Source organism: Cynocephalus volans, chromosome 1 (genome assembly GCF_027409185.1).
Source record: "Cynocephalus volans isolate mCynVol1 chromosome 1, mCynVol1.pri, whole genome shotgun sequence".
NCBI lineage: Eukaryota > Metazoa > Chordata > Mammalia > Dermoptera > Cynocephalidae > Cynocephalus > Cynocephalus volans.
The window spans coordinates 94,883,296-94,906,660 of NC_084460.1; the positions used below are offsets into that span (position 1 = coordinate 94,883,296).

The 23,365-nt window shown below is 41.3% G+C and overlaps 1 protein-coding gene across 1 annotated transcript in view; it reads right to left on the reverse strand.

Annotated features, from left to right (window-relative positions):
* Window positions 1-18,510, reverse strand: part of LRRC31 (leucine rich repeat containing 31) — a 35,781-nt gene extending 17,271 nt beyond the window's left edge. Inside the window, exons 1-6 of the mRNA XM_063103822.1 lie at window positions 18,321-18,510; window positions 10,790-10,933; window positions 8,298-8,465; window positions 5,482-5,646; window positions 5,102-5,269; window positions 4,125-4,292 (exon numbers count right to left, since the gene is read on the reverse strand). Of these exons, the coding sequence (XP_062959892.1) occupies window positions 4,125-4,292; window positions 5,102-5,269; window positions 5,482-5,646; window positions 8,298-8,465; window positions 10,790-10,933; window positions 18,321-18,510 (1,003 nt within the window). The remainder of the gene's footprint in view (window positions 1-4,124; window positions 4,293-5,101; window positions 5,270-5,481; window positions 5,647-8,297; window positions 8,466-10,789; window positions 10,934-18,320) is intronic.
* Between the last annotated feature and the right edge of the window lie 4,855 nt (window positions 18,511-23,365).

Sequence of the window (23,365 nt, forward strand, 5' to 3'; positions counted from 1 at the left end):
AACTCAAAATGGATTAAGGATTTAAATATACACCCTGAGACAATAAAACTTCTTAAAGAAAACATAGGGGAAACACTTCAGGAAATAGGACTGGGCACAGACTTCATGAATACGACCCCAAAAGCACGGGCAACCAAAGGAAAAATAAACAAATGGGATTATATCAAACTAAAAAGCTTCTGCACAGCAAAAGAAACAATTAAAAGAGTTAAAAGACAACCAACAGAGTGGGAGAAAATATTTGCAAAATATACATCTGACAAAGGATTAATATCCAGAATATATAAGGAACTCAAACAACTTTACAAGAAGAAAACAAGCCACCTAATTAAAAAATGGGCAAAAGAGCTAAGTAGGCATTTCTCTAAGGAAGATATACAAATGGCCAACAGACATATGAAAAAATGCTCAACATCACTCAGCATCCGGGAAATGCAAATCAAAACCACATTGAGATACCATCTAACCCCAGTTAGGATGGCTAAAATCCAAAAGACTAGGAACGATAAATGCTGGCGAGGCTGCGGAGAAAAAGGAACTCTCATACATTGTTGGTGGGACTGCAAAATGGTGCAGCCTCTATGGAAAATGGTATGGAGGTTCCTTAAACAATTGCAAATAGATCTACCATACGACCCAGCCATCCCACTGTTGGGAATATACCCAGAGGAATGGAAATCATCAAGTCGAAGGTATACCTGTTCCCCAATGTTCATCGCAGCACTCTTTACAATAGCCAAGAGTTGGAACCAGCCCAAATGCCCATCATCAGATGAGTGGATACGGAAAATGTGGTACATCTACACAATGGAATACTACTCAGCTATAAAAACGAATGAAATACTGCCATTTGCAACAACATGGATGGACCTTGAGAGAATTATATTAAGTGAAACAAGTCAGGCACAGAAAGAGAAATACCACATGTTCTCACTTATTGGAGGGAGCTAAAAATTAATATATAAATTCACACACACACATACACACATACACACACAAACCGGGGGGCGGGGAGGAAGAAGATATAACAACCACAATTATTTGAAGTTGATACAACAAACAAACAGAAAGGACATTGTTGGGGGGGAGGGAGGGGAGGGAGAAGGGAGGGAGGTTTTGGTGATGGGGAGCATTAATCAGCTACAATGTATATCGACAAAATAAAATTAAAAAAAATAAAAATAAAAATAAAATAAAATAAAATAAAATAAAATATCAACAATGACATGTTTTAGGCACCGTCTCACAGAGAGTCTTTGGGTGTTGGTTCCCACAATCTTCTTAATGAGGCAATTACAGCTCTTCCCAGTCTGACCCTCCCCTCCCTCACACACCCTTACATACCACCCAATCCTGCCATCTTTTCATTGTGCTGCCTGGGCTCTTCTACGTCCAAGCCTCTCTCCAGGCTAGAATTTAAGAGCAAAGACTTTGGAGACAGAACTAGGTTCTAATCCTAGATCTACTACTAAAGAACTGGGTGATTTGGACAAGTTACTTAACCATTCTGAACCTTAGTTTTCTCAAATGTAAAATACCAACCTCACGGGGTCATTGGGAAGGTAAAATGACTTGTCTTGTATAGTACAAAGCCAGGCACATAGGTATTAACTGCTCAGTTAATTTTCCATATTATTTTTTTCTCAGAATGTAAGTAGCAGTAAGGCAATGAAAACAAGCAATCAGAACCGGTACCTGTTGGTGACAGCACCCGAGCGGGGTCCTGACGGGCTCGGCCAGGCCGGGAGATATTTTCAGTTCACTATCTTTCTGCTGCTTTTTCTGCCTTTTCCCCAGCTCTTACCGAGGTGGGAAATGTAGTGTCCTGGGAACTCCTTGGGGCTGGCTCACCTCCCCAGAGCCTGCCAGGGCCCCCCAAGCCAAATCAAACCTTGGTCACTATCACAGCACCCTGTTTTATTTCCAGCACCCACCATTACCTGATATTTTCTTATTTTTGTATTTGTTTCTGTCTTCCCTCATTAAGGCAAGCTCTGTGTGTAGGGACTACCTCATCCCCAGAGTAGGGATCAATCCCTGGAACATCAAAGGTACAAAGGTTCGTGGAAGGAGGGAAGGAGGTCTGAGGAAAGAAAGGTGGAGGGGAGGGAAGGCAGGCGGGCCCTTGTGATCCCAGCAGTTGTAACTTTTTCCTCCTCTTTTATCCCCCAATAGCATTTTGTATTTCACCACATAATTTGGATATGTATTGATTAATTCCTGTCTCTACCAAACTGAAGCTCCTTGAATGCATGAATTTTCGGTAGCCCGTGGCACAGTGGCTCGCGCAGCTAGAGGATTAATCAATGGTTGTTGGCTAAATTATATATAATTCTATTTCTTGGGAGCTGTCTAGAATGATCGGATAAAAGAATGTTCAATTATTTTACATCATAAGGTATAAAGCAGGATGTATTTTAATTTCCATCTTTTCAAAGTTAAGCAGAAGGAGAACAATCCGTTTGCTACCATTATTAAATAATCTGCTTTCCAAGGCCGTTCACCAATGTCGGTGTCTACAAACCCAGATGAAGAAGGCTTCTCCCTCTGTTATACTAGTGGTAACAACTGAGGTCCTCTAGCACTTTAATCTTCTTCGGAGTAACAAGATGAGATGTGGCATTCATGTTATAAGGGAATCTGGTGGACTAACTCATGAGTGTCTCCCTAGGTAAGACACTCGGGCTGTGATAAGTGAAGGGGGTGATGATATCCCATAATGCTCCACGCAGAGCTCAGAAAGGGATTGTTTTGTTACTTTTTAATCTTCATGATTGATACATTAACCACCCAAACCCGATTGCTGCACAACATATACGTATCTAAACATCAGATTGTACCCCATAAGTATGTATAATTACAATGTGTCAATTAAAATTTAAATAAATAAATAAATAATCTTCATGAACACCTTGGACTCTTCTCATTTCCCCAAATTGACAGATGAGTCTGAGAAATTTTGCAGGTCTGAAAGATGGATGTTTGATAAGAATAAGAGAAAAGAAAAAGAAAAAGAAAAGACAGATGTTTGACCTAAAAACCTTTTCACTCTTTTCCTCCCTAAATCGTACTAAAACAATCAAAAATTGTTTTTATTCCTATTCTTCATTAATTCATTTATTCATTCAATCACATACTCAACATGCATTAACAGGGTGCCAACTCTGCAGGTGCCTGTGCCTGAGCAATGAGGAGAGGAGACACTGAACAAGACACCTCTCTACCCTGGAGTTGCCCATGATCTGGAGAGAGAGCAAGAGCAAAGGCCCCAAGCCAGAGCAAGCCTGGTGTGTCTGAGGAGCAGCAAGGAGAGTCTGGCCAGAGCGGAGTCAATGAGGGGAGGGGTGGAAAACGAAGTCGAGTGAAAGAGGAACAGAGAGACCATTTATTTGGGCTGATGCAATAACCCAGGCATAAGATGATGGCAGCCTGGGTCTGGGTAGTAGCGGTCTCGATGGTGAGCCGTGGTCAGATTCTGGATGTATACTGAAGGTTCACTGTGGCCACGGATGGAATAAAACCCTTAACGTCAAGGCTGTGCTTGTTCTGTTTGTTATGGGAAATTGCACTTATTTATTACATGTTGTAATTATAGAACTATGTTTGCAGGTACCTAAAGTTGTAACGTGCACCCACTATGTACCATCCCACTGGCTCTTTTCCTGTAACTTCACTTCTAAGTGGCTCGACTTTACTTGGTAGTCAGGAAGCCTCAAAATCCCCAAAGGTCACAGGTTCAGACCCCCCTACTGGCCAGCCACAAAAAAAGGAAAGAAAGCTCAAAACTGTTCCTTTTGGTGTTCTCCCTACGTATCCGCTTGTAATCAACTTTGTGACACGAAGACATTCATTTCTAAACAGCAACAGAAATTTAAAATTTTCTCCCTCAAGTGCCAAATCTATCACTTACAGACAGGTACAGGGGGAATTTAGATTCATTAACATTTCCTGGGCATTTAACACATATCAAATGGTATGTTGGGGCATTCACAGAACTTTTATGACTTGATCCTCCCAATAACTTCATAAAAAGTAAATTGAAGTGTATGCCTCAAATTTTCCAAATTTTCAAACATATGCCAAGATTCCAAAAGTCTTTCCGTTGTTCAGCAATATATACTTACTGAGCGACACTACGTCGTCTGCTGTTAATGAGCACTGGTGAAGATCTAGGACTTCTAGATGCTTTAGCATGACCAACTGTGCTGATGAGTCCTCAAAACCTCCACCCAGCTCCTTGTTGCAGGAAAAATCTAATTTCCTCAGCTCACCCAAGTCTCTAAAAACAGCATCTACAAAGAAAGTCAAAATTCCAGTCTGACATGTTGCAAGGTGTGTAGCAGGCAGGGAGCAGTAGTGCAGGCAGGAAGGCTGAATGAGTACGCTGTGCTGACAAAAGCCAAAAGGAGCAATAACTGTAGACTTCCCACCATCTGGCCCTCTGTGGATCAGACAATGATCTTACGCACACTTTTTCAAGGTCTGCACTGATTGCCAATCGTTTTGACATGAATCCTGCAGCTACACTTGAGCACTGGAGTTTTCATAGAGTTTTACACTTACACAAGCTACCAGTGGGAAGGGTATTACAGACTCTGTAAGTCGAAGGGAAAAACACAATGTCATGTTCTATTTTCCATATTCTAATATGGATACTCTCTATACAGAAGAATAAGTTTTAACTACCGAGGCCATCGAAGCCATTCTTTTTATCAGTACCAAATCCTTCCTACCTCCGAGCACAAAACAGTGCTGAAGTTTCCAAAAATAAGAGTAAACCTGGTAGCTTAAGGAGCACAGAAATTTTTATTTTGCCCAGTGTCTATCTCAAACCTACAATAGGACTTTTCAGAGTACATTTTAAAAGCTTATTTTTATAATCATGAAAGTATATGTCCACTGTAAAAAATTTAGAAAATAAATAAAGCATATCAAAGACTTCAATTATCCATAATCTTATTCCCAAACATAACTGCTGTTTATATTTTGCTGTATTTCCTAATAGCTTTTAAATATATATAGATGTGTGTGTATTATCATATATATTTTTATATATCATATATACTTAGATATAGAATCTTAAGTCCAGCCATTAACTCACCCAATATTTTGACACTTTTTTGTGATAATCCACATGAATGTAACTTCAATACTTTGAGCTTTGAGGTACTTTTTAATCCCTGAGCAATACTACTTAGACTGTCACCGATGTTTCTGTTAACAGAAAGATCAAGTACTTCAAGACTTCGCAGCATGGGTAGCAACTGACCTGAAGGAAGGGAATCCAAACAAGAAGAGAAACACCATAAAGATGCAGGCTGTGAAAGTCGGAGCAGGCAGGAGGGGGAGTGCAGCTTCATGTGACCTGGGGATATAGTGAGCCGCCCTTGAAATTCACAGCAAACCTAGATTCCAAAGCTATCCACTCATGGGCACGTTTATATTTTTTTTCTGGGAAGGACTCTTTCAAATTCCACTTACCCACAAATGCCCCATCTTCTGATGTGAGGGCACAATCCACAAGCTCAAGCATTTGTATCTTGCTCCCTTTTTGGAACCTGAGGATCCGAGGCAAGTTGCCCCCCACTTTACTGTTCCAGGACAAATTTAGCTCTTTGAGTTCAGGTATCATTTCAAGTGCTTCTCCTGTTAGAAAATGGCCCCCAAATTCTGTTGATCACTAGTCAGGAAAGCAAGGAATTTATTTCAAAATCAGTACAATCATTATTTGTGGCATATGGAAGCCTGGCCAGGTGCTGTGTTAGGTGCCGAGGAGCAGAGAGAAGAAAAGGACCCAGTTCCTGTCCATTCACAGCAGGCTGAGCTTCCATATTTGCAGGCGCGCAGTTCTAGTTGCTCCAGAATTCTGAAGCCATGCTTATGAGCAAAATATTGTTGTTGTAAAAAAATCCACCTATTAGTAGGGTTTTACTGAGTTGCTTTTGTGGTAGTAAATATTTGTACCATCCATCTACTTTCTCTCATCCACCCTCTCTGAGATCAGCATTTCCGAGAAGCTTAAACAGGAGAAGAAGTGAGACAAAGCAGGAAACTGACCACCACAGGAGTAAAGCTCACTTTGACATCACAACAGATTATCACGTGCAACTGAACCAACTACTACAGAGAGGAACTGCAAGTACAGCATCAGGCACTTGCAGCACATAACAGCCACACAGCCTTTGGGGGTAGAGGAGGGTGCAGTGAAAGAGGGGTGGAACTGGCATTTTGGAAACCGTTTCATACAAGGAAGCATTGAGAGCTTCAGAGCGGAGACCAGGAGAGAGTAGGGGAAGTGACCAGAGAGATTCAGCCTTAGGAATGATTTTCACTGTCTTAGAGTAAAATGGACAGAAAGAAAATGTGCTTTCTCGGTGTGCAGCATCCATCTTAACACCAAACAGTGAAGGGCCCTGGAAAATCCCCTGTATCTGCTGCTGGGCCTGAACTTCTACCACTGTTTATTCATTCCATGGGTTAAGGTTCTGGGAGTTCAGAAGCCCCATGTTATCATGTCATTTTGTGTGCCATTGCCAGTGAATTGGGAGTGACTTTTTATAGCCCTGAGGTGTCTCCCAGGATCAGAGAGAAAGAGTGTATGGTTGATTAGCTATGTGTGCATTGGACATGGCACTGGAGTGCCATGCGTGTGCTGTCCTGCACTAAGCCACTGTAACGGGTGTAATCATTTTGAAATGCCTGCTGGTTTATGTTCCTTTTTCAGTCAACCATTTACTCTCCCTATACTCCATCTGCCATTAAGGCTAAGCTAGGAGGACAGAGAATGAATGATAAGTAAGCGCCTCCTGGTGGGAGAGGATGCAGAAGTCTAAGAGGAGATCAACTCTGGCAGAGGGAAGAGAGCACGAAACATCAGAGCGACAAGGGCACAGACCCTCTTCTGGACCAGAAGAGTTTGGAATGGGCCCCAGGACAGAAATTCCATTTCCTGGCTTCCCAAGGATGGAGGATTATGAAACAGATCATGTTAATCATAGAAAATAGAAACAAAATTGTCTTTTCACACCTGAATAATGGTATGTTAAATTTGTGAGTTTGCTACACAATAACCAGCTGCTAATCAGTGGGGCTACATTGATTATGCAAACCCACAGAAAAGTAATTCTGAATGAGAGAATAGGAAGGAAGGAACTATCAGTTACCTAACATCTACTACGTGCCAGGCATGTAGCCGGTACTTTACAGAAATTTTTAATCCTCAGAACAATGTTTTGAGGGGGACATTAACCCCATTTCAGAGATAAGAAAACTGAGGCTCTGAAAGGTTAAATTATTTGTCCATCTTCATGAAGATAGTTAAAAGTGGCACTAGGATTTGAGGCTAGGATCTGGCCAACTGCGAGATGTATGTTTCTCTTCAGCTGTAAGAAGAGTGGACCAGAGGCCTGGCCCCCACTTTCCAGGGAGGGATTAGCAAGAGGAGACATTTGGCTTATATTGTATTGTTTTTACAGAAATCTCTAAAGAAATGTAAATAATCGAAATAAGTCACCAAAAAAAGAAACGTCAGACCAAAAGAGGAATAAAAAAGTATTAATGATGTCTAATAAACCAGCAAGCAGTTGGGTAAATAGTATGACTTTGTACAATGTCTATTCCATGTTCAGTATGTAGAATAACTTCACTGAGATTCTAGTTATAGTTAAACCGTTGCTTTTAATTGAAAAATCTTGTTTTGATCAATTGTTTTTAAACGAGGGTGGGAAAATAGGAGACAGAAGTATTAATTTGGAATTGGGAAAAGAACTTAGTTATTATCTACTACAACTTCTCTATTGTGGAGATAAAGTAACTGAGACCCAGAGTTAGCAAGTTTCAAAATAACGGCCATTTAAATTCCACAAAAGCAGGCACCTGGTCTCTATCCACAGAGCTTCTTTTGGTCTGAAGTTTCCTATTTTGATGACTTATTTTGATTATTTACATCTCTTTAAAGATTTCTGTAAAAACAACACAATTCATGCCAAATGTTTCCTCTTGCTAATCCCTCCCTGGAAAGTGGGGACCAGACTATGCCCTCTGGTCCACTCTTCCTATTGCTGAGGAGAAACATGCATCTTGCAGCTGGCCAGATCTTTGTTCAAATCCTAGTGCCACTTTTAACTAGCACGATACTGGATATAGGGATACATAGCTCTCTGGCAGTTATACACATGCTCAACACAGCATTGCATCGTATAATGCCCTGGACCATGATCACCTGCGGGGGCAGCGACATAGTCTGCCTTTGAGGATTTGGTTGTGAAGCAAAAAGTTAAGGGAAGCATTCGTCATACCCAGTGTTTGCACATCGTCAGTGGTAAGTCTGCAACTACTCAGCCTCAGGATTTTTAACTTGCGGACAAGATGCATCTGCTGAGTGACTGAACGGAGGCTTCCCCCTACAAAATCATTCCAGGAAATAGCCAGTTCTTCTAAGTCCGGGAAAAAAGGCAGCAAAGCAACTAGAAGTGAACAGGAGAAAATACAGATTTGTACATGTAAGTTGTTATTCCTAGTAAATAGAATTTGATGCCTATGTGCACAGGATATAGTTTTGCACTGAAAGAAAATTGAGAGGGGAAGGGCATGTTGACTTATCAGCGAAGCAAGGATCTCTCAGCTGTGCGATTGGTGAAATTGTGATATTTATATTTCCGGTTTCTTGGGGGTGTTTTCTATTTCTGCCAAATAACTGCACTCTACAAATGCAGTGGTGTCTCCATAAGACCTCCTTTATTGTAGTTGACCCCATAGTGGTAATGGTAATTCTACTACTACTGATGCTACTACCCCTGCTACTATAATGTGTAGACTAGTCCTTTTATTTTGCAAAATCCTCTGACATCTATCATCCATCACCCTATTGGATCCTCAGGCTGAACGGCCTGGGAGATGATCTGTTGTCCAGGACTGCTGACATGGAGACTGTCTGTTTCCTTTGTTATCCTGATTACCTGGCTATCACCACCTTAAAATAGCTTCCATTATACTTAAACGGACTGAGATATGGAGGTTTTGACAGACACAAAGCTTGTTGGAGCTTTGAGTCTCTGCTTATTAAAAGTGAATTTACTCTCTGTGAAAAATATCCTCAAAGGACGTCTTTACCCCCTGGAGCAACAAGACTTGCGAGCGGAAATGCCAGAGTAGAGAGGATAAAGCATCTTTGCTTGCTTGCTCTTAAATATCTCTCCTGAATGTTAAGTGGTGTCAGCAGTCAGAAGCAGCACTTGGGCTTCTATGGTTACAGGCTCAGCACTTCCAGACATTACAAAATTGTGAAGCCATGCTTACAAGTGAAAAATTATTTTCTTTTTACTAGCATTTAAAGCACTTTAGCAATTTCATCTTGTTCACCGTGATCCTAATTTTATAAAGAAGTATCAAAGTCTATTGATTAATTAATTATTTAATTAAATAATTAAAGACCCCTCACTCTTACATTAAGACAAAACAAAAAAAAATCCCCAAACTTGCTTTTCAAACATCAAACATTGAGTTGGTAGCTCAACTCTGTCCCATAATCTTTCACTCCCCAAATTTTTTAATTCATAAAGGAAGTCTTCTTCCTCTTAGTAATTCCACTAAGAAAATACAACAGCCATACACAAAATCCAAGTCAAACTTCAGTTTGCGTGAGAATACCCTAGGGGCAGGGAGAGGGGAGCTTGTTAAAATACAGGATTCCTGGGGCCCACTGTGAGAAATTCAGATTCAGTAAGTCAGGGTTGGACTCAGGTGACTGAATTTCCACAAGCTCTGCAAGTGATTCTGACACAGGCATTTTAGAACCATGGCCGTAGAGTTCTCTCTTAAGAGTCCTTTCCCAAACACAGTGGCATGGATTTTAATTAAAATAGTGTTATGGTCTGAATGTTTGTATTCCCCTCAAAATGCATATGTTGAAACCTAATCCCCAGTGCAATAGTATTAAGATGTAGGGCTTTTAGGAGGTGATTAGGTCATAAGGGCAGAGACCTCATGGATGAGATTAGTGCCCTTATAAAAGAGACCCCAGAGAGCTAGCTAGCCCCTTATACCATGTGAGGGCACAGTGAGAAGGCACCATCTATGAACCAGGAAATAGGCCTTCACCAGACACCAAATCTGCCAAGTGCTTTGATCTTGGACTTCCCAGCCTCCAGAACTACGAGAACTAAATTTCTATTGTTTATAAATTACCCAGTCTAAGGTATATTGTTATATAGCAACCCAAACTGAGATAAATAATTAAAGACCCCTCACTCAAAATGCAGTTTGTTTGATAGCTCTCTGTTAGCAGACACATCTAATTGGATTGAAGGCTTGATTTAAGGTATTTGGGAAAAAAGAGTGTTGATTGTGGTATGGAGAGGGCTCTTCCTAACCAAACTCCTGCTGAGGTGTAACAAATGGTAGGTATATTTTTGTGTACAAAAGGTATAAGCAGTAATTACTGGTAGTTATACTCTTCATTCCACAGATAATAAACAACGCAATAGTCCTTTAAATTCCCAGCAGGGCCTGGTTTTTTGGATGAGTTTCGTGCATAAACAGGTGTTTTCCAAGGAGCAAGAGGCAATCAGTAGGTAGGTAAATCACTCAGGAGAAAACCAAATGAACCTTTCTCCTAAACTCAGCTCAAATTTTCGAAACTTAAGAAAGTGCCAATTATCCTGTTTCCTGCAATTGTCTGGGACCACTCAGCATACTCTGAGTTACCAGATGGGTAACTGGGTATGTTTTGCCTGCTCATCTCAAGGTAAAGGCCCTGCATTCCCCTGTGCAAGGCCAACTGCATACAAACCCATTTCCCTCATATCCGTTGTTGTTAATCCACAGTTACTCAAATCTAGACACTTGTTGACAGCCTTTTTGCCCAGCTTCTGCAGGAGCTGCTCATTTTTCTCCATCTGGGATCCCAATTCCATTTCTGAACTGAGAGCCTTAGCTGTATGATAAGAATAAAAAATTTGCTGTTAATGACAGATAGTATTAAAGATGACCACAATAAGACAAGTGAAATGACTGACAACAACCCTGAACTGATCCCTCGTAAAACTTCAACTCAGAAGGGGAGGCATTTACCAGGGACAAAACTTAACCACTGTTCCCACCACCAGCTGCTCAGACCTAAGAAACTCAGTGGCTTTTCTTTCATCGACTAACCTAGGTTTCTCAGCGTGATGACTGACTTGTGCTTCTGGGTGAGAAATAAACCTGTTCACCCAGTGTTTGAGACACTTGCAGCTTGAAGAACACATGAAAGTATGAGAGTACTTCAAAAAGTTTATGGAAAAATGGAATTATAGAGAAATTATATAGAAAATTATATTAAGTGAAATAAATGAAATAAGTCAGGCACAGAAAGAGAAATACCACATTTTCTCATTTATTTGTGGGACCTAAAAATAAATAAATAAATAAATATACAAACAAATACATGTGGAGGGGTGAGAAGACAACAATCACCACACTTCCTCGAACTTGTTAAGACAAGTGAACAGATCTGATGTTGAGTGGGGGAGAGGGAGGGGAGAAAGAGGAATTGGTAAAGGGACACAAAAATCAACTACATTGTACATTGATAAGCTAAAATAAAAATGTTTTTTAAAAAAGATAGTACAAAGTTTTCCATGGACTTTTTGAAGACTCTTTGTATCTTTGGTGAATGCAACTGCCAGGAAGGAAGCATGAGTATTTGCCTCCTGAAACAAACAGGTGAAGGAGAGGAAGTGTTGAAATCCCCATCAGTAAGCTTCACATAGCTACAGGGAGTGAGTGAATACTTGCTGGTCATTTCTTATAACATTTAATTGATAAACACAAATCCAGAGAAAGAGGTCCCTGGGAGAGCTTTTGCATTTTCTCAACTTCTTTCAGAGAATGCATTCACGAAAGCCTCATTTGCCCTTCTTGTTATTAGGGACTATTTATGTGGCACCAAGTTCCTCTGCAATAACACTATACTAACATGCTATAGCTGTAATAACAAAGGCTGTCATTTTATTGAGCACCTATTATGTTCCAGTACTTCACCTACTTGCATGTACCAGCATTTAAGATACACATAAAACACATCATACTTGTGTAAGAAAAAATGAATTATGCATGTACTCAGTGACTTTAAGATGGTTTTGTAAATGAAAATGTACAATTTTAAACATAATGAAAGAATATATTGGAATCCAGAAAGAAACCATAAATTCTTAATCTGCAGTAACGTGTTAACCTTGGCAAAAAGGTATAAAGCCACACAGCTAAGAAGAAATACATTGATACCAGTGAAAATTTAAAGATAGTAGGATCCCAGTAGTAATAAATTTATACTAAAAGAGTAGCAGGATAATAAAAACTCCATCTCTCATTTACAATGTGTCTTGTGGCTTGCTGTTTTTGTTCCGAAAACCACCCACCCATCCAACACACACCTTGGTTGGGATGGTTGGTGTTGCCACATTCTACCAGTAGGAGGCAGCATCCTCCACATTTTATCTCTGATCTGGCGTTCAATGATCAGGGCACATCGGATACAAGGTATTTTATTGTGGTAAGGGTAGCCAGATTTAGGAGAAACAAAAACAGGACACTCAGTTAAATTTAAATTTCAGATAAACAAGGAATTGCTTTTTAATAAAAGTATGTCCCAACTATTGCATGTATTTTATCTGGCAACCCTAATTTTTGGTAGGCCAGAGCAGAATTATGGATGGGGGACAGGGAGGCACTGCCTCTTACCAGCCAGCAAGTACAGGATGTTTTGCCTAAATTTTCATAGACTTGGAAACTTAGATTCAGAGAGACTATTAATTAGTAAGAAGCAGGGCCAGAATTTGAATCCAGGATAGTTTGCTCCAAAGCCCATTGTGTGTGTGTTTTATTTTTGTATTTAAAAAATTTTCACTGCATTGCATCTTATTGCTTTCTCTCCTTTGTTTTTAAGCTTTTTATCTCCAACCTACCACCAAGCTCACGTTCCAGCTTCACAAAACCTTCTCTTTTGTTTTCTCTTCAAGCCACTGTTCTGTCGACCATTTTCTTTACTGTCAAATGTTTGGAAAGAGTGGTTTATACTTGCTGGCCCAACTTCTTCACCACACTTACCAGTTAACCCTCCACCTTCTGGTTGCCACACTCAACTATCCAAATAGATTGTTTCTCAAAGGTCACCAACAACGACCTACCAACTGACAGATTCAGAAATCTCTTCTGAGTCCACATACTCCTTGGGTGCTCTGTGATGTTTAATAAGATTGACAAATCCAAGGCAGCACAGTTGCAAGACCTGGTTCAAATCATGGGTCTGTCAGATGAACAAGTCACTTAACTTCTCAGAGCCCTGGTTTACTCATCGATAGAGTGGAGGCTGCATTTCCTGTCTTGTTCACGTCTCAGGGGCATGGTGACTTAAATTTGCTGAAGCCTCCCAGGGACATGGGAATCTGCAGTGCCTTTGACCTGAGAGGTATTTGGTAAATATTTGTTGAATGAACAAATAATTGAATGAATATTGGTTTTACAGTTCCTCAATTATGAAAATAAATCAACATGATAAATCTTTATCAAAACACCTAAATATAAATGAGTACAGATACTAACTTACGAGATCCCTGGACATGGTCTCATAGACTATGTATTTCTTTTTTTTTTTTTTTTTTTAATCTATAAAACTCTTTCTTCAAAGGATATCCATGTCATGGCTCACTATGCACAACAGATGAGTCAGTGCAGATAGTTTGGCTGGGGGTCGGAGGGCTGGTGTTCCGTGGAGGACATAATCCTGATCACACGGGAACAGTTCTGTGGCCTGATTTGGGGCCTTTTCCTGGCTGCTGTAGCTCTGAACAAAGCTCGTCATTCTCCAGGTGATTCTGTGAGCTAGTCGCTATCTTCTCAATAAGTGACTTTCCAGCTTAAATGTGTCAAGACTGGTTTCTTTGGTTTATAATGGAGAATCCCAACACTTTCATAAAAGATTATTACATGTTGGTAACATTGGTGGTAGAGTACAGGGAACCAAGATAAGTTCCTGTTTTCAAAGAGCTACATGTCTAATGAAGAGACAGACAAGAAAACCATGGTTTCAAGGCAGATGAGAAGTGTGATCGTGGAGGTGGGCAGAGAGCACATCACAGTGCCAATGAGTACCTCTGGTATTGTACCAGGTATGGCAGGTGGGTCTTGGGAAGCTCGCAGGAGAAACTGGTGCTTGAGTTGCACCTTAAAGATGAGTAGGAGTCATCCAGGTGAGTGGATATGAGGGAGGGATAAATCGGGGAGGCTTGCAGGGAGGATGGTAACAAAAGGGGAGGCCTTTCTGGGAACCACTTGGGGTGAACACACCCAGTTCAGGAAATTAAAAGTAAATAAGAGCGTCAGAAGCAGAGGATGGAGGTGGAGCTGAGGTGGAAGGTCAGGGGAGGCAGAGGTCATGAAGAGATATCCAACGATCACGAGCACCTTGAAGGCCATGCTGGGGAGTGTAGACTTCCTCTTCAAGGTGAGAGGAACTCAGTGAAGGAGTTTAAGCAGGTGAGAGACGCCATCGTATTTGTGGTTTAGAAAGAGCACTCAGGGGCCGTGTGGAGGCCAGGCTGGCGAGACAGCAAGACCAGAAGCGGAGAAACTAGTCAGGAAGCTAGTGCAGAGGTCCAGACGAGAGACAATGAGAGCCAGACAACAGCAGAGAGGAGGAACCAGGCATGAGGGCCATCTGGGGGGCAGAATTAACATGACCCCAGGAGCCACTGAATTTGGGGAGAAATGGAAATGCAGAAGCCAAACACGACTTGGGTGGCCAGTGCTACCTAGCAGGGAGGACCAGTGGCTTGGTTTTGCATTGTTCATTTAATCATGGTTCTGGGTATTCATTAACCACTTTCCTGAAGCTCCAAATCAAATTTAAGAACGAAATGAACGATTTTATGATAGAGGCGGTTTTTTTTTAAAGGTAGACTTTTACTTCCTATTTACAAAAACATACTTAAAATACATTTAATCTACTTACTAATAAAACAATATTATTTTTGGTATTTGATGCCAAACATTTTGATGGAAATGACAGTAAGTGTAAATGAAGAAACAAGTTTGGCCAGCGGTTGATAGTTACTAAAGGTAGGTGACCTGGGCGCTCCTTGTACTATTCTCTCTACTTTTGCACGTTTCCATAAAAAGTTTTAAATGTTTTAAAAACACATTAGTACATTAACTAATCTAATAGGTAATATATTGGTGGCATTGCATGTGATATAACTTCACAGACATGATGATATTTATTTTCACGACCCTTGAATTTGTAATCCCTGTTCTGGCAATTTTTATTTTTTAAAAAGCTAAAATACAGTGATGCAGGGAATAAATGGTAGAGAGGAAAGCCAAAGATATTCGCTGAAGGGTGAAAGAAGGTGCTGTGGATTGATTAAATTGAAGAGTTCGTATGGTAGAAGCTTAATCCTGTCGAGTTACGGTCAAGATGGCGGAATAGACGTTCCCCAGCATCACTCTCTCCCAGAAATCAACCAATTTACAACTATGAAAATGTAACATCAGCCAAGCTGGGGTCACTGGAGCTCTGGGGAAGAGGAGGAGAGACCTACAGTGTTTATGAAGGCAGGAGAAACCACAATGAGAGAAAGAAAAAACTGCTCTGTTTCGGGCCGCAGACGCTTTAAGGCTGGAAGTGATGAGCCCATGGAGCAGGAGCTGCCAGAAGCTGCAGCTGTGCCCTTCAGATGGAGTTACTTGGAGGCAGCAGGGGAGAAGAGGACCTTGGTGGCCCCCAGGACAGAAAGACCTCTAATAGAGTTCCTGTGGACCCACACAGAAGTAAGGAGCTAGAACAGCTGAAAAAAGGGAGCCATTCAGAGGCTGGTGAGTCATTGCAAGAGACCAGCACAGGGCCCATCCCATGGGAAGTGTTTGGAGCACAGGCGGTGGGGGAGACGGGCCCACCAGGAGAACACTGGGACACAGCAAGGACAGCTGATCTGCCCCCCAGTCAGCAAAGGACCACTCAGAGGAGACTGGTCAAGAATGCAGAATTGCATGGGGTGCAGTTTGATGAAAAAATTCAGGCCTGGATCAGAGTTTCTGTACAACCCAGGTGTACCTGGTCTCTGGAGAGCCAGAAGTACCTATAAGGTCAACCATTAAACCTTGAGCTGCACAAAAAGCCTTCCCTAGGGAAACAGCAGCAAAGCAGCAATTTAGCTCAACAACACAGCTCAAGTACTGGTTCCAACAGGACGTTCCCCCATATTAGAAGTAAGCAAAGGACAAAAAATTAGTTTTGGCTCAGGCACACCACCAGCACCTTGGGGCATGCAAGGGGACATGAGGCATGGAGCTGAGGACAGAACCTCCACCCACAACCACTCACACTGCCAGCGCCTTGGGGCCCTCTCAGAAACCCAAGGCTTGGAGCTGGGGACCAGACCCCACTCCCACATCAAGGCACACTGCCAGTGATGTGGGGCCCACCTGGGGACCTAAGGCATGGAGAAGGGAACCAGACCCCCCCTCCCACAACCAGGCACACTGCCAGCATTAAGGAGTATGCCAAAAACATCACCTCCGTGTGGGTGGCCCACCACAGCCACCACAATAACCATGGCTGCCGTGAAAGTGGCTAGACACCACAACCACCATGCAGATGGTCTGCCAGCCACTGGAGTGCACTGACACAAGGAGAATCACCAGCAGAGATAAAGAAAAGAAGAGGACATCTCTCTATTGCAAAGTGACAGAAAAAGCATCTATCTGCTCTATGATTATACCGGGGGACCTGATCACACCTCTCAGCAACAAATCAACAGAGTAACCATTATTCTTTCAGAAGGAGAGAAGAAATCTAGGGTAATTAGGGAGTGGGGGGAGGGAGAGGGAGGATAGGGAGAGATTAGACAAGGGGAATAAAGAATAAGTATGATTTCTAACAATATATATACTAGTAATATTGATTTGATCAACATATCTCAATGTTGAACCCCAAAAATATGTATAATCAATTTTGATTCAATAAAAATTAAAAAAAAAAAAAACTTAATCCCCACTGTAACCATTGAGGGTGGGAAATCCTATTATGGCAATTGAAAGGTGGGGCCTTGAAGACGTGATTGGGTTGTAGGACCATGCCATAGTGAATGGATTAATCATGGTGGCCAGGGGCGTGGTTCTGAGGGCTTTAAAGGAGAGAGAGTCTGTCTCTCTCTCTCTGCTCTGCCATTTTTGGAATGTGATACCCTGCTGTCACTGAAGTCACCACCAAAGAAAGCCTTCACCAGATGTGTTCCCTGGACTTTGGACTTCCCAGCCTCAGAAACTGTAAGCAATAAATTTCATTTTCTTTATAAATCACCCAGTTCTTTGTTTTTTGTTATAAGCAACAGAAGCTGACTAATACAGAACGGAACTCACTAAGTAATTATGGCATATGCATGTAGTGGAATATTATGCAACTGTGAAAATTATGTATATGAGCATCATGTAACTATGTGGAAACTGAGCAATGTAATAATATGTTCCAGAAGTAGGGTCACAGCTCCATGCAAGTTCAGGAGGGACGTGTAAGCTATTACTACTGGGCAGAAGATGCTGATCTGGCCCCAGCTAACTCTCTGACTTGTCCCCTACTGCTCTCTTCCTCTCCATATCTCTCATTCTGCTCAGCATCCCTGACCTCCTGGCTCTCTCTCAAAAACTCCAGGCTCAGTCCTACCTGGGCCTTTGCATTTACAGTTCCCTTTGCCTGGAAAGCCATTCCTACAAATATCTAAGTGGCTATTCATTCATTCATTCATTCATTCTACATGGCTGATTTTATTCAGATCTCTGCTCAAATGCCACCAAATCAGAGACACCTTCTCGCTGTCTAAAATAACACCCCATCCTATCGTTCGTTTCCTTAGCCTGCTTTGTTTCTCCTCATATCACTTATCACCACCTGAAGTTATATCTGCATTTGGTTCTTTGTTTACGTAAGTCCTGTTTTTCATGGCTGTATTTCTGACACTTAGAACAGTGGCTGGCACATAGTAGGCACTCAATAAATGTTTGTTGACTGGCTGACTGGCTGAACATAAATGCATGCATTACCAAAAAAAGGCTGAAAATAATCTTGAAGAAATGGTCATTTGTGTTATAATGAAAGGAAATTAGGTATTTTCCCTAAACCTTTCTGCAGTGTTATATTGCTTTTTGTAATTAAATTAGAATTATAAGCCATTTAAAGCATTTAAATAGCATAATAAATGTTTAGCACAGAGACTCAGATTAATTTTAATTTAACCTATAAGATCTCTTTAGGGGAAAACAGTATTCTATAAAATAAAGAATTATACCATTGTCTAAGGTGGCCATCTTCTGCATCCCTTCGCTGGGTTGGGATTCAGTTGTTTTAAGGTCATTGTTCTCTTTTCTGCTTTTAGCATTGGAGGACCTGAGTTTTGAGCCCCTGAGGAATTTGTTGACAAATGAAGTCTGGGGCTTGGTTTCTCCCTCTGAGGAATTTTTCTTCCATGTTTGACTCATGATCAAGTTGAAGGGGGTCTTTCTCAATGAGACATCTTGCTGTTGTTTTCTATTTTCTAGGATATCTGAGAAGAAAATAAGACTGTCAAGCCTGTGTGAAATCAAAACGTCCTACATGAGTCATTCCCCTCCCTCTGGCCCTACCCTTTCTTTCTTTCTGTTTTTATTGCTGGTAATGTTTAACATGAAAATAAGAATTATGTAACTCAGGATCCGGGAACCAGCAGATGGTAACAGATACAAACCCAAGCAAATTTGAGTTTTTAACCGTTGCCTCCTGCTGTATGAGATACAGGTCATTAAACACCACTTTAGCAAGTTCATCAAGTGTGTCACTACATTTTAAACTACAGCAATCAATTAGAGTTACCTTGTAAAAGCCCTTAGTAAAGGAGGATTTAGCATGCCTCTAAGTGGCTGGCCATTTGCAAAGCTATCCCTGAGGAGTTGCCTCCAGGGACCTGCCTCCTCTGTCTGCACACCGCCTCTTTTTCTCTTTGGCATTTTCACACTTTCTATAGTCTAGCCCTGCACTGCCACCCCCCACTAAAAACATATTGGCAGTAAAGAATTCATTCATTCCACAAACAGTTTAAAGAACCTACTGTGGGCCGGTTACATATTGTTCTAGATGCAAGAGATTCGATGACAAACAAGATACAGCTCTTGTCTTTGATGGAGTCTTAACCTGATGGGAAGATGGGCTTGAGAGCCAATGATTACATGGGACAAGGGCCATCAGGGAGGAGAGACAAAAGTAGTCAGGGAGCCCCCAGGTGAACTAAACTTGCCTTGGAGAACAGACTTTGATCAGTGAGTGACATTGCCTGGGTTTTGAAGAACTGGGAGTTAGCTAAAAAGTGAACAGAAGGAAAGGAATCCCAGGCAGAAGAAACAGCAGGCTCAAAGCTCCTGGGCGTGAAAGTCTAGCATTGGTTCCAGGCCTGAATTCCGGTTGGCCTGGTGTAAAGGAATATGGGGGATGGAGTTTAGAGGTAGGGTCTGGTGAGATTTGAGGCCAAAAAGGATTCATAATCTCTCCTGGAATTCTCTTACATTTTACATGAGGGTTAAAGACTTAAACTAAAGAAATAAAACTGTAAATGAAATGTAGGTATTCTTGAAATTACAATGTTCATAGTTTTCTCCATATAACATAGCTCTTTCCATAATATTATGATCCACAGTGGCTCAGGAAACATTTTGCATAGGGAATCCTAAAACTTGACCTTGCAGAGCCCCCATCTCCACACCTGGAGGATGGAGTGTTCCATATGTTGGAGGACTGCTTTGAGAATCACAACTGGACATCCCATTTTCTTTTTTTATTTTCTCTTCATATTTGAGCAGGGTCCAGCCCTGGTTTACCCAGGAACAGACAGCAATGGAACCAGACAATTGCCCCAGACCGCAGCCCCACAGCTGACCAGAGCATCAGGGGGCTAGGTGGGAAAGAAGAAGGAAGGGTCACTACTGGGATTAACTCATAAATCCAGCCACAACCTGCATCCCTGGCTGCCCCACCCTGATTCCACCCATCACCACACGGGCCCTTTTCCTGGTACCGGTCTTCTGCCCCCACCCAAGACTTATCTTCGTGGTCATTTTCACCCAATTCCACCTTTTAGAGATTTATGCAGGGCCAATCTCTGGGAAGCTAGCTCAGCAAATGGTTTCACTTTTTCCCCCCTAAATACACAGACTCCAGCTCCCCAAGTCTTAAGAAAATACTGCTCCAGGATGTGGTAATTTACCCAAGTGAAACCCCACCCAGCTTCTGAGGCCTGGCTGTTTTCCCTGTGCAGATTAATAATACACAAAGGAGCAGGGAGCTGGGGTAGGCAAGAAGCAATGCAGGGGCCAAGAGAACGGAAGAGGAAACAACAGAAAGGACAGAAGTGCCAGAGCAGGAAAATCCGGAGGTTAACAAGGAAGTCAAAAAGAAACTCACCTGAGGAAAGAAGTTTTGGAGTTAAAAAGGGGAAAGCATGAAGTTTAAGTAGTAGGTTACTATGCTCACACTTAGAAAAAATAACTTCTCTTCAAGAAATGTTAGAAAATTTCTCTTCATATAAATACTTTAATAAGCCCTCAGGCTGTCCATACCAATTCAAACTTTAAAAACTGGCTTAAACCTCTGTTTCTATCATTGTGCCTGCACTGGACTTTACTTTAGGAAGGGTTTGTTTACCCTGGAAATGGAATTTGGGGAAATCTGCAGATCACAGCATAACAACTACAGCAGCTAAAAACTGGGGTCTTGTCTCTTCTCACAGAACCAAAGGCACTCACTTAAGAGCCCTTTGAGAAAACTAGTGGCTGGCATTTCAATTCAGTGTAACAGCATTAACTGAGCAGTCACTTTCAATATTTACCATATTCTCAGTAGGTGTTGTTATTTGCCATGAAATCCCAAGAACAATACATATATTTGATATGTTATTTCTCATGTATGTAAGCTGTTTTTATTTATTTACTTTTGCAAAAGTGAGAAATACTTTACCTTTCTTTCCCATCCTTAGATTTGGGCTTAACATATTTTTAAAATTTTGAGGAATGATTTCAAAGGCCTTAGATTTTTTGATCCAGTGTTTCAGAATGAATCATATTTTCAATGTTGCTTGTTAAAGGGAGAAGGATTTTTCTTTCTTCCCAAGACTTACTTCAGTAACAAGGAAGGGAAATCCTGTCGCATGTTACCACGTGGATGACCCTTGAGGACATTATGCCAATTGAAATAAGCCAGTTGCAATATGACAAATACTGTATGACACCACTTATATGAAGAATCTAAAGTAGCCAAATTCATGGAACTGCAAGTAGAATGGTGGTGGCCAGGGATGAAGGGAGGGAGGATTGGGGGACAATAGGCAATTGTTTAATAGGTATAGAGTTTCAGTTCTGCAAGATGAGAAAGTTCTGCAGATCTGTTGCATGACAATGGGAAAATATTTAACATTATTGAACTGTACACTTAAAATGGTTAGGATAGTAAATTTTATATTATATGTTTTCTACCACAATTAAAAATTTAAAAAGTATGTTTCTAAAAAGTGATTCAGAGGACTAGGCCTTTAAATATAAAGAAGCTTTAGAAATAACTTCTGCTTTTATTTTCCATCTTATGTATCCACAAGTGTAATATGATTTTTAAAAATTTATACCTAAGTATGTCTAAATAGATTTGAATAAGTATAAAATAAAAATTCTAGGTAATTAAAAAAAACCTTTCAGGCACTCAGGTCTAAAGCATTCTGGTGGCATGCAGCATCTTGAGTTGTATGTCTAATGGGCTTAGTTCAGCCCTGTCCAGGACTCTTGTCTAGAAGAGGCGTTATTGTAGGCATATTCCCGGCACTTCGGTTGATACTACTATTCTCAGTTAACTTAAGCAGAAAAGGAGTTTATTAAAAGGACAGTGGAACTTCCACTAAATGAATGGCCGAGGTGGACATGTGTTTCTCTCCCCTCCTTTTGAAACGAAAGTCAATGGATTTTTTTTTTTAAATCATAAATCTGTAAGGAGAAAGGAAACTGGACAGGTTTCAACATACTTTTGGAATATAGAGAACATGAGGATGAGTTTAACTGACTTTAAAGTTAAGTGCCTGCAAGGGTTAGAGGAACAAAATTTTCAAACTTCAGAATCCCAAAAGGCTCAGTAATTGAAACTACTGGATAACTCTGAAGGAAGAAGCGGGGTGTGGGTGGGGCTGCACACAGGATGATTAGTTAAAACTTAGTAAGAAGCTAAACTGTCAAATACCATCTCTCATCCCAGGGCAGCCAGGAAACTACCCTTTCCTGGCTACAACTTTCTTCCTGTCAAAAGAAAGCTTACTTTCAGTACAGATTAAAACATATAAGGATCTAGACTCAGCCATGGTCATGTTTTGAGTACCTTATTATAAGTGCCTCACTAGACTCAGACACTGGTCATGCTTTGAGTACCTTACTTAATATAAGGATCTAGGGCCGAGCCCGTGGCGCACTCGGTAGAGTGCTGCGCTGGGAGCGCGGCGACGCTCCCACCGCGGGTTCGGATCCTATATAGGAATGACCGGTGCACTCACTGGCTGAGTGCCGGTCACGAAAAAACGACCCAAAAAAAAAAAAAAAAAAAAAGGATCTAGACTCAGTCACTGGCATGTTTTGAGTACCTTATCTGAAAGGAGGTTAAGTAAAGTCTATATACTGAACCATGAAACCCCTCCCACATGCCCCTTCTTTTCCTCTAAAAACACACTGGCAACCAAGTTTAACCACCTCTTTCCCCACCCAGCAGAGGTAATAGTGGGAGATACCTATCTGGGGAAACTGGCCAGTCCAAGAGAAAAGACTTAGTTATTGACTATTGAGAGTCCCTTAGCCAAATGAATCTGTCCCTATCCAAGCACATTACGAAGAAGCCCACTGGTTGACAGACCCTACTTATGTACACAGAGCTCCCAAGATAATGCCTAATTCTATACATGCATGGAGGACCAAAGACCTCAAGATACTTGAGGAAAGGCTGACATTCAAAAGAAATTGAAGTTCTGACAGAGCTCACCTGCAATGAAGAATGTGCCTTCTTACCGCTTCTAATGTTCCTAAAGCAAGGAACATAAAGGCGCATGCCTTCACCCAGTGCAAGAGAGGTGAAGTGCATATTTCTACATGGTTTTATTCTTGATAGGGGAGAAGACAAGGGGGAAGTCACCAGATAAGTTTAGGGTTTTAAAGACCTAAATCGAGTTGGAAGACTTTCAAAAGTGAGATCTCACTTGTCACTTTGATTCCTCTGATACATGGAGTGACAAAAAGTGAATTGTATGCTCAATTGCAAACCTCTTCTAGCAGGTTTTTGCTACTG